Source organism: Bos grunniens, chromosome 16 (genome assembly GCF_055505025.1).
Source record: "Bos grunniens cultivar Pamir isolate PY7600 chromosome 16, Bosgru_T2T1.0, whole genome shotgun sequence".
In the NCBI taxonomy this organism is placed as follows: Eukaryota; Metazoa; Chordata; class Mammalia; order Artiodactyla; family Bovidae; genus Bos; species Bos grunniens.
This window is the reverse complement of record NC_141180.1, coordinates 45426718-45439095: the sequence shown is the minus strand read 5'-3', so window position 1 is coordinate 45439095 and position 12378 is coordinate 45426718. Positions and strand designations below refer to the sequence as shown.

General features: G+C 38.6%; 1 protein-coding gene across 13 annotated transcripts in view; it reads left to right on the top strand.

Moving 5' to 3' along the window:
- Positions 1-12378, top strand: part of RGS7 (regulator of G protein signaling 7) — a 525872-nt gene that overhangs the window by 273653 nt on the left and 239841 nt on the right. For all 13 annotated transcript variants that reach the window (XM_086342661.1, XM_086342663.1, XM_086342658.1 and 10 more), the window contains one exon: positions 5879-5975. In XM_086342661.1, coding sequence (XP_086198787.1) covers positions 5879-5975 — 97 coding nt within the window. Of the gene's footprint in view, positions 1-5878; positions 5976-12378 lie in introns of those variants that run through there.

Genomic DNA, 12378 nt, shown 5'->3' with positions numbered 1-12378 from the left:
GGTGACAATATACAGCCTTGACGTACTCCTTTTCCTATTTGGAACCAGTCTGTTGTTCCATGTCTAGTTCTAACTGTTGCTTCTTGACCTGCATACAGATTTCTCAAGAGGCAGGTCAGTCATGTTCAACACTTTGTGACCCCATGGACAACAGTACATTTGGCTTCCCTGTCTATCACCAACTCCTGGCACTTGCTCAAACTCATGTCCATCGAGTCAGTGATGCCATCCAACCATCTCATTCTCTGTCGTCCCCTTCTCCTCCTGCCTTCAATCTTTCCCAGCATCAGGGTCTTTGCCAATGAGTCGTTTCTTTGCATCAGGTGGCCAGAGTATTGTAGCTTCAGCTTCAGCATCAGTCCTCCCAATGAATATTCAGGACTGATTTCCTATAGGATTGACTGGTTCAATCTCCTTTCAGTCCAAGGGACTCTCAAAAGTCTTCTCCAACACCACAGTTCAAAAGTATCGATTCTTGGGTGCTCACCTTTCTTTATGGTCCAACTCTCATATCCATACATGACTATTGGAAAAACCACAGCTTTGACAATATGTAACTTTGTTGGTCGGAGAAGGCAATGTCTCTGCTTTTTAAATATGCTATCTAGGTTTGTCATAGCTTTTCTTTCAAAGAGCAAGCATCTTTTAATTTTGTGGCTGCAGTCACCATCTGCAGTGATTTTGGAGTCCCTGAATATAAAGTCTGTTACTGTTTCCATTGTTTCCCCATCTGTTTGCCAAGAAGTGATGAGATGGGATGCTATGATCTTTGTTCTTTGAATGTTGAGTTTTAAGCCAGGTTTTTCACTCTCCTCTTTCACTTCCATCAAGAGACTCTTTAGTTCTTCTTCGCTTTTTGCCATAAGGGTGGTGTCATCTGCATATCTGAGGTTATTGATATTTCTCCTAGCAATATTGATTCCAGCTTGTCTTTCATCTAGCCCAGTATTTCATATGATGTACTCTGCATATAAGATAAATAAACAGGGTGACAATATACAGCCTTGACATACTCTTTTCCCAATTTGGAACCAGTCCATTGTTCCATGTCCAGTTCTAACTGTTGCTTCTTGACCTGCATACGGATTTCTCAGGAGGCAGATAAGGTGGTCTGGTATTTCCATCTCTTGAATTTTCCACACTTTGTTGTGATCCACACAGTCAAAGGCTTTGGCATAGTCAGTACAGCAGAAGTAGATGTTTTTCTGAAATTCTCTTGTTTTTTATATGATCCAACAGATGTTTGAAATTTGATCTCTGGTTCCTCTGCCTTTTCTAAATTCAGCTTGAGCATCTGTAAGTTCTTGGTTCACATACTGTTGAAGCCTGGCTTGGAGAATTTTGAGCATTACTTTGCTAGAGCATGAGATGAGTGCAATTGCTTGGTAGTTGGAACATTCTTTGGCATTGCCTTTCTTTGGGAAATACAGATAGATAGGTAGATATATAGATGCATATATACATGTCTTATTTGAAAGGTAGGACATCTGAGTCTTTAAATTAAAGGTATTAAATTAAAGGTATGACATCTGAGGGCTTAAATTAAATCATCTCAAAGGATTTTATCATTTATTAAAGTTACTTTTTTAGTCTCTTCCTATCTAGCTTTCTCTTTAGTTTGTCTGCTCTTATTTTCTAATCTTATAATGAGAATGCTGGTGATTAAGCATGTTAAAACCTGCTTATTTTAAAAATAGACTCTGAGTGAATGCTTAAATGAGTTTAGAATGATTTTTTATTATATGTGGCCTTTGTGACTGATCTTAGCTTTTAAAAACTAGATTGAATTTATCTTTGTTTGCTCTTTCTATTTCATGATAAAGTTCATGCATAGATCATATCTGAATTAAGATAAAAACAGATGAATTCATTTTGGTCATCACATTTTCAATCTGGAATACAAATCCTGTTTTTACATGGATTTTTAAACTTTTTCCTCCTGTGGAAATTATGGCTCAAAAAATGGAAAATTTTAAAATACAACCACATAGGTTACTCTTAATTCCCACATTCATAACCTTGGTCCTTTGAAATTCAACAGACTGAGAAGCAGACCTTAATTCCACACCCAAGACCAGAGGTGACGATTGTCACATGCTGGGGAGCTGAATTGATTAAAGTGAGAGTCAGAGAGGTTTCCATGTCCATCATAGGTGGCCGGGTTTAAACTAGTAAGCTAATCATACAAAGGTTTACAGGCTGATATTACGTAAAGCAAAGCAGCTTATTTGTCACTTCTGAACATTGTGTCAGATGAATGAAGGACAAACAACAACAAAATAAAAGTCATAAAAGTGGATCTTTTTCATGATTCTGTAATTGGATGAAATATATTTACTACATGTGAAGAATTGAATATGTTGGTGTGTTTGGGGGGTCTGATCTTAGAAAAAAGACTTCCTTTCCTATCTGAATTCAGAACCCATTGAAACTCACAACCAGAAAGTAAAGCAGTTAGAGATCACAGTAGCACCTTGATTGCTGACAAAGCTATTGTATTGAAGAGTATTTGTGAACACGGGAGACTTAATCCTAAAACCTAGTACCTAACTGACTAGTCACCCACTGGGGTGGGCCTCTCTAAATCAGCAGGTTTGGATAGGGGCTTCCCCACAGGAAAGCGATGGGCCCAATAGGCCAATTTCTCTTTACCAATCCTCTGCCTAAGTCAGCCTAGATCCCCAGAGTGGAGTTAATTGGGGAACAGAGAGAGGCAAGAGAATTCAGCTAATGGTGCTGCTTTCACATGGAAAAGGGACATAAGGAGTGGAAAATATACATCGCTAAGTATCAGGGGTGTTTATAGACATCTGAAGTCCAATATTTGTTGTCTGCCCATGTATGGTGCTTTGTATATGCTAGCTTGTTTAGTAAATTACCCCTTTTGCCCCAACCCAATCCTACAAATATTGTGAAAGAGTAATTATAAATATCATTATATGCATTTTATACATGAGAAAATGAAGCCTTAGAGAACTTACTTAGCTTGTTCAGAGAGTCATAAATGATAATAAGATCTTATATCCATTCTTCCCACATCTCAGTTTCTCATGTTAATAAACCTGAAAATACTTACCCAGGCAAGTAAGATTTCTTCATTGAATATTGTTCTGAAGTTGTATTGGTTGATAATTGATGGATAAAACAATTCGACATTGAGGGGAAGAATGGGGGGAAGGGATATTTAGGGAGTTTGGATGGACATATATATACTGCTATATTTTAAATGGATAACTAAGAAGGACCTACTGTATAGCACATGGAACTCTTCTCAATGTTATGTGGTAGCCTGGATGGGAGGGGAGTTTGGGGGAGAATGGATACATGTATATGTATGGCTGAATCCCTTTGCCACTTACCCTAAACTATCACAACATTGTTAATTTACTACACTCCAATACAAAATAAAACTTTTTTTAATGCTTTATTTTGAGTAATTTTAGATTCACAGAAAGGGATGCAAAAATAGTACAGAAAGTTCTATGTCCTTTACTCAGTTTCCTCTAATTCCAGCATCTTATATATTTATAGCATAATTTTCAAAAATGGGAAATTGATATTGGTACTACACTATTAATGAAACCTTACTCAAATTTTACCATTGTTTTCAATATTGCCTGAATTTTTTTGAAGGCAGCAAGTGTATTATATTCATTTTCACATCTATAGTGCCTTCTGTAAGTCTGGTCTAGAATCCAGCATCAGTAATTTTGTTGTTGTTTAGTCGCTAAGTCATCTGTCCATGGACTTCCTAGGCAAGAATACTGGAGTGGGTTGCCATTTCCTTCTTCAGGGGATCTTCCTGACCCAGAGATTGAACCCGCATTTCCTGTGTCTCCTGCATTGGCAGATGGGTTCTTTACCACTAAGCCAATTATAGGGTCATAAATGAATAGATTTTGAGATTCATAGTGTTCATACAACGTATGTATGTGTATATATATGTGCCATAGGTTTAGAAGCACATACAAAAGTCAAAAGCTGTGATTTGAATGAATGTTATTTAGAACTAAATTTCATATTAGACTTGGTAAAGCAAAGCCCTTTAAAACTGAAAAATTTTCAGAAACAGAAGAGAATGTACTAATCAAATTGAAAGAAAAATACGTACCTTAGAAGGTAGTAAATAGGCAAAAGCTATCATGTGACATTTATTTTATTAATTGTGTACATGTGTGTTGGTGCATGTACATTTCATATCTCACTTTAGTAAATGCCTGAACAAGAAAAGCAACAGTTGCTGGCAATTAGTCCTGTATTTCTAGGCAGATCACAGGTTGTAGGCGTTAATATTAAATTAAATAATAGAAACTCTCTTATTTGAAGAGGAAATCCAAGCTGATGCTTTTAAGTCTTCTATTTTCTTTTGCACTGAGCTCAAGAGCTAGCACTAATGAAATGTGGATCTTATTATCACAATATTTTCTATCATTTATAACCAAAGAATATGAAAACAGGAGAGAGGCAATATTCTAAGCACAAAATTATTCTTAAGCTTAGTGGACTCAAAAATAGCCACCTTTCTGTTTTATCAATCACCTTTTAACCAAACTGAAAATATTTATATGATAAAGTGTAGAAAGACAAAAACATGGCATTATTCTTAGCTAAGCAAAACAGATATACAAAATTCTTATGAGAACTATTTTTTTTCTCAAAAAGTTCAACTTTTAAAATGCTTTAATTAGTAATGGTGAAAGTGGGCACCCTTGTCTTGTTCCTGACTTTAGAGGAAATGCTTTCAATTTTTCACCATTGAGGATAATGTTTGCTGTGGGTTTGTCATATATAGCTTTTATTATGTTGAGGTATGTTCCTTCTATTCCTGCTTTCTGGAGAGTTCTTATCATAAATGGATGTTGAATTTTGTCAAAGGCTTTCTCTGCATCTATTGAGATAATCATATGGTTTTTGTTTTTCAATTTGTTAATGTGGTGTATAACATTGATTGATTTGCGGATATTGAAGAATCCTTGCATCCCTGGGATAAAGCCCACTTGGTCATGGTGTATGATCTTTTTAATGTATTGTTGGATTCTGATTGCTAGAATTTTGTTAAGGATTTTTGCATCTATGTTCATCAGTGATATTGGCCTGTAGTTTTCTTTTTTTGTGGGATCTTTGTCAGGTTTTGGTATTAGGGTGATGGTGGCCTCATAGAATGAGTTTGGAAGTTTACCTTCCTCTGCCCAGCAATCCCACTGCTGGGCATACACACTGAGGAAACCAGAAGGGAAAGAGACACGTGTACCCCAATGTTCATCACAGCACTGTTTATAATAGCCAGGACATGGAAGCAACCTAGATGCCCATCAGCAGATGAATGGATAAGAAAGCTGTGGTACATATACACAATGGAGTATTACTCAGCCATTAAAAAGAATACATTTGAATCTGTTCTAATGAGATGGATGAAACTGGAACCTATTATACAGAGTGAAGTAAGCCAGAAAGAAAAACACCAATACAGTATACTAACGCATATATATGGAATTTAGAAAGATGGTAACAATAACCCTGTGTACGAGACAGCAAAAGAGACACCGATGTATAGATCAGTCTTATGGACTCTGTGGGAGAGGGAGAGGGTGGGGAGATTTGGGAGAATAGCATTGAAACATGTATAATATCATGTATGAAACGAGTCGCCAGTCCAGGTTCGATGCACGGTACTGGATGCTTGGGGCTGGTGCACTGGGATGACCCAGAGGGAGGGTAGGGGAGGGAGGAGGGAGGAGGGTTCAGGATGGGGAACGCGGGTATACCTGTGGCGGATTCATTTCGATATTTGGCAAAACTAATACAATATTGTAAAGTTTAAAAATAAAATAAAATTAAAAAAATTAAATGCTTTAATTATTTTATTATTTTTATTTAGATGGAAGACGTCATAGCACGCATGCAAGATGAAAAAAACGGAATTCCTATTCGTACTGTCAAAAGTTTCCTCTCCAAGATACCTAGTGTCTTCTCTGGTAAGTCTGCATTCAGTGTAACACTTTCCTGCAGCACTTTTCACAAAACTATTTAAAATCCGTTTTAGCCATTTACTTATTGAAGCTCTTTCTAACTCATTATTCAATAATTATTTATAAAAACTCATGACATGGTCAACATTATGTTGGATACTTTACAGTAAAACAAGTCAAAACTGCAAAAAAAAAATAATCTTACCAAATTTAATTGCGAAAATGTAATAAATGTGAAATAATAGAAAGTAATATTAAAATTAAAATGTATGAGCCAGTATGATGTAGATTATATACAGAAGTTAGGAGGGTGACTGAAATCAATGAGGAGTCAAGAAAGGGTTCCTGAAGAGTAGTGATAAGCTGAGTTTGAAAAATGAAGAATTTTATCAGGCTTAAGACTACTACTGCACCAACTCTGCGTGTAGAACTTGGAGGGACCAAACTGCTGAGAACTAGGTGGATAGACTAGAACGGCTAGAGTTGGGTCAAATAATGAGGGTCTTTGAAAGCCAACCAAAGAGTTTAATTCTGATACAGTGGGAAATATGGAGACATGTACAATGTTTGCCGAGAATGTTATGACGAAAGTGCTTAGAAATACGTGCTCTGGCTCCAGGAGACAGTGAACGGCCAAGCTCAGGGGACTCGGGTGTGCTCTGGCCTTGCCTTGCACAGGTTAGAGAAGAGAACAAAACCAGAAAGACCAAAGCCTTAGCAGTGATTAAGCATAGTAAGGAGGCTGGTGCTGAGCATGTGGAGGGAAGGGTGCTTGATGAGAGTCATCAGCAAGAGTTGTACTATGCATCCTTGTGAACAAGGATCAAAAGAAGACCAGAGATTGGAAGAATTCAGCCTTGGGACTATGCTAATAATTAGGACCAGAACACAAGTAGGCAGGCCCAGATGTTGGTATTTCATAACTGCATTGCTCTCAGATGAAAGAGAGAGCGCAATGGAGCAGATGAAGGCTGAAATAAAATGATATTTTGCTCTAATGAAATGTATCCTCTTTTTCCTGTTACTGTCTTTTAAGCCCACTTTGTTCTAGTTTCTTGTTCTTCCTTGGTGATGCCTTATATTTTTCCACATCTAGGACTTCCTTCATCACTCGCCCACTTCCGGACTTCTAGGTCATTCAGACCATTAAATACTGTCCATTCTTCAATGGTTATCTCAGAAAGCTCTTTGGAGAAAACTATTCTGAACCTTTTTCTCTGTTCTCTCAAAACATGTTTTGTTATTGTTTTGCCTCTATTATTATACCTCACCTTGGCTTATAGTTATTTTCTGTATGTCCTATGTGTGTGTGTGTGCTAAGTCACTTCAGATGTGTCCAACTCTTTGTGACCCTGTGGACTGTCAAGCTCCTCTGTCCATGGGATTCACCAGACAAGAATACTGGAGTGAGTTGCCATGCCCTCCTTTAATATGTCCTATATCCTCAAGTAAATATTAAACTCCTTGCCATCAGTAACTCAGAGAATTAGCTTTACCTTTAAACACAAAATGGGAAAACTACTTGTTATTTTGTCAACTATTGAAAAAGAGAACGTATTTAAGATACTTCAATACAAGGGCTGTAAACTGAAATGCATTCAGAATCCAGGCACATAAGTCCACTAAGTTTCCCATCTGAACTGAGATTGTGGTCGATTCAATAGTGCGTAGCCAGCTCCCCTGGTGGCTCAGTGGTAAAGAATTCACCTGCCAATGCAGAAAACATGGGCTCGCTCCTTGATCCAAGAAGATTGCACATTCTGTGGAGCAACTAAGCCCATACACCACAACTATGAGCCTGTGCTCTAGAGCCTGGGAACTGCAACTGCTGAAGCCAGTGTACCCTAGATCCCATGCTTTACAACAAGAGACTACAAATGGAGAACAGTGAGAAGCCTGAGCACCACAACTAGCGAGTAGCCCCCACTCACCCCAACTAGGGAAAGCACACGCAGTAACAAAGGCCCACCGCAGCCAACAGTAAATAAAAGTAAGTAAAACTTATTTAAAAAATAGTGTGCAGCCCATCCAAAGGCATTTCAGTTCAGGAGTTTTTATGACAATGTACATGTGCAAAAATGGCTGAATGTAAAAGGATTGCCCATCAGTTTAAGCTGACCTTCAGGTTCACGTTATCTGCTATAATGGCAAATTTAAAATTTTAGTTGAGTTCTTCAAGTAACAATACCTCATACAATTCCAGTATAATATCATATTAGAATTCTGGATTGACAATATTAAATCTTTAATTAAAAAGCGAGAATGAAATTGGGCCATGAAGTGCCTGATATTGTTTTAAGGTTCATTAATATATATACACCAACAATGTTCATTGTGAAATAAAGAGAATATTCAATGACATTGTTCATATTAGTATAATTAGTTTCTAATTATCATTCTGTGTTTCCTAGAAACATTTAGGAGCTTTTTGCTTCATATGTTCAACTAGAAGCTCTGCTGTAGATTTAATTTGTATGTCTAGTATTTTACCAACCTCTTTGTATTGATGTCCCCAAATTATAATGGTCTCTACCATTAAAGTAGAATCCTCTCTACTTTATTAGCAGTTTTTGGTCATTTTTAGTAATTTTCCTCTTCTTCTATTTCTTATGGTGATTTGGAATTAATTCCTGTGTTCTTTTGTGGCCTGACTTGCTACCCACTGCCTGCTTTCCTGCCTCTTATTGCGTCGCCTTCATCATTTACTGCAAAGTTGCTAATGAAACAAGGAATCTACTAACTTTAGGCCCTTATGTCAATCAGAAACCAACTGTGATGAGTGATGTAATGTATGAGAGGAAGGTAGTGTGATTGTTGAGGAAAGGAGTCTATTTTGTATGGATCGTTCTACAAGGGAAAAACTGTCTCAAATATTGTTAAGCTATTTCCTTAAGTTTACCCATTTATGGTCCCTAAAGCCTTGATGAACAAAGCATGGTCCATGAACCAGTAGTATCAGCATCACATGGGAATTTATTAGAAATACAGCATCTGGGCCCTCTCCAAACCTACTGAATCAGAATAAGAGTTTTAACTAAAGTGTAAGAAGTATATCCAGTAGTCATGTATGGATGTGAGAGTTGGACTATAAAGAAAGCTGAGTGCCAAAAAATTGATGCTTTTGAACTGTGGTGTTGGAGGAGACTCTTGAGAGTCCTTTGGACTGCAAGGAGGTCCAACCAGTCCATCCTAAAGGAAGTCAGTCCTGAATATTCATTGGAAAGACTGACTGAAGCTGAAACTCCAATACTTTGGCCACCTGCTGAGACTCATTGGAAAATGATCCTGATGCTTGGAAAGGTTGAAGGCAGGTGGAGAAGGGGACAACAGAGGATGAGATGGTTGGATGGCATCACCAACTCAATGGACATGAGTTTGAGTAAACTCTGGGAGTTGATGATGGACAGGGAGGCCTGGCATGCTGCAGCCTGTGGGGTTGCAAAGAGTTGGACACGACTGAGTGACTGAACTGAACTGAAGAGGTGCTGCCAGACCGGGTTCCAGGCCAGCACTTGTTTTTTACTGGGTGCAGTGGCCAACCTGTTTGTGCAGAGCTTTCTATTTCCCTTCGAGGGCCCTGCTGTTTTTTTCTGAAATCTGTCCTCAGTCAAGCCCACCCCAGTTTGCCTATTGGTTCTTTGTTGTTTTGGTTTTGTTTTGATTTATTTCGCTTGCAGGAGGGATTTGAAAGAAAATCTAGTTCCTTCTATTTTGTTTGTTCCAAGCCAGGAGCCTCCTCAACCTCTAAGACTGAGGGATGTTAACAGTTAAGTGGAGTTACCTGACTCTACTAGGCAATACCCATGCATAATAATATGTCATGGTGACTAATAATGCTCACATCTGCTTCAGGTGAAAACAGCTGTATTTTGAACACGATGATGCAATTTCATCTTCTCACAGCGTCTGAGAGCCAAACTCAGAATCATGGCTGTTACACAGATGGACTTTGGAGATTTTTTGTTTGTTTTTCCCTACCTCTTGATAAATGCTTTCCTCCAGCTAAACATCCAAGACTTCTCTATTTTGGTTTTGGAGTTGTTAATTTTAGCCTCCTGGTTTCCATGGTCCCAACATCAGAAGAAAAATATTTGGAAGAACACTCCACTCTGACCTCTTGAGCTATGGGATAGATGTCTTTGGGTAGGACAGTGTCCCTTCACAGCATTGTTTTTCTCCAGAATTGCCTTCTCAGTTTCTTAGGTTAGGTAGTTCCAGTGGTGTTACATGACTGGACCCCCTCAAGTTCAAGGGGTGAAATCAGCAGTAGACATTTGAATGTTCTCATATGCTGGACATTCAGTATTTCACTTATTCCAGATCATGGTAAAATAAGCCTTTACCCACTGGATGAGTTTAATTTTCTTCAACGGATTGACTGGGAAATTACTGAATTTCCTGATAAGTCATAGCAGGAAATGGTGTAGGTTTTCGTTAAACTTGAATTGGGCCACCCTTGTGAAACAGCCCACTGAGATGAAATAATTCTGTAGGATTTCCTGTTGAGAGTGAAAAGTGAAAGTATTAGTCACTCAGTCGTGTCTGATTCTTTGCAACCCCATGGATTAAAACCCACCAGTCTCATCCATGGAATTCTTCAGGCAAAAATACTGGAGTGGGTTGCCATTCCCTTCTCCAGGGGATCTTCCTGACCCAGGGGTCGAATCTGGGTCTCCTACATCGCAGGCAGATTCTTTACCATCTGAGCCTGTTGGTGAAGTGAAGTGAAAGTCGCTCAGTCATGTCCAATTCTTTTGACCCCATAGAGTATACAGTCCATGGAATTCTCTAGGCCAGAACACTGGAGTGGGTAGCCTTTCCTTTCTCCAGGGGATCTTCCCAACCCAGGAATCGAACCCAGGTCCCCCGCATTGTAGGCAGATTCTTTACCAGCTGAGCCACCAGAGGAGCCCAAGAATACTGGAGTGGGTAGCCTATCTCTTCTCCAGTGGATCTTCCCGACCCAGGAATTGAACCGGGGTCTCCTGCACTGCAGGTGGCTTCTTTATTAGCTGAGCTACCAGGGAAGCATCTGTTGGTAGCTAACAAATAAAAACACCCTTATTAAATTATTTAATGAGTTTGAAGACTGAATTTACTGAACTTGGAATAGGTGCCTATTCCAAATCAGCAAGGACTGTATGTAGGAAAGAAAGTGGACAGAAATAAATTAGGAGTTCTCAGCCACCATTTCTGCATTTCATATATTTCTGTGTTTTGTCTTAATAGCTTGAGGAGGTTCTCCATTATGAGCCCATTGATACTTAAGGAGTTGCCTCTTTTTGTTGCTCGTCTTTTCCAACTTAATTCCATTCTTCATCTGAGTTTGCCACTCTTTTTTTTTATTGGTGTATCCAGTATTCTTTTCTGCGAAATCTCAAGGACAGAGGAGCCTGAAAGGCTGTAGTTCATGGGGTTGCCAAAGAGTCAGACACAACTGCACACATGCACATAGTTGCTTTATAGTTTATGTTAATTTCTGCTATACAAAGAAGTGAATCAGCTGTGTGTGTACATGTATCCCCTCCTTCACCCCTACCCATCTAAGTCAGCACAGAAGCCCGAGCTGAGCTTCCTGCACTACACAGCAGGTTTCCACTGGATATCTGTTTTACATGTGGTAGTGTGTATATGTTAATTCTAATTTCCCAATTCATCCCACCACCACTCCCATCATGTCCACAAATCTGTTTTCTATATCTGCATCTCTATTCTTGTCCCTCAAAGTGGTTCATCTGTACCATTTCTCCAGATTCCACATATATGCATTAATACACGATATTTGTTTTTCTCTGACTTACTTCACTCTGTATATCAGACTCTAGGTCCATCTACATTTCTAAAATTGACCCAATTTTCCTTTTTTATGGCTGAATAATATTCCATTGCATATACGTATGACATCTTTATCTATTCATCTGTTGATGGACATTTAGGTTGCTTCAATGTCCTGACTGTTGTAAACAGTGTTGAAATCATTGGGGTACATGTATTTTTTTGAGTTACAGTTTCTCAGGGTATATGATCACTTTTAAAATTCAGATGAAAAAATTTAAAGTTACAGAGATGTCCTGTACAGCATAGTGCCTCAAGTTAACAATATTATATTGCATATTTTCCCTGGAGAAGGAAATGGCAACCCACTCCAGTATCCTTGCAGAAGAACCTGGTGATCTACAGTCCATGGGGTTGCAAAGAGTTGGACACGACTAAGCAACTGAGCAGGCTTGCATTGCGTATTTTAAAACTTGCTAAAATGGTAGCTCTTATGTTAAATATTCTTACCCAACATTAATTAATTAAGACAGGAGGAAATTTTAAGGGGTGATGGATATGTTTACGACATGGATAGTGGTGATGATTTCACCTATTATGCTGCTGCTGCTGCTAAGTCGCTTCAGTCGTGTCC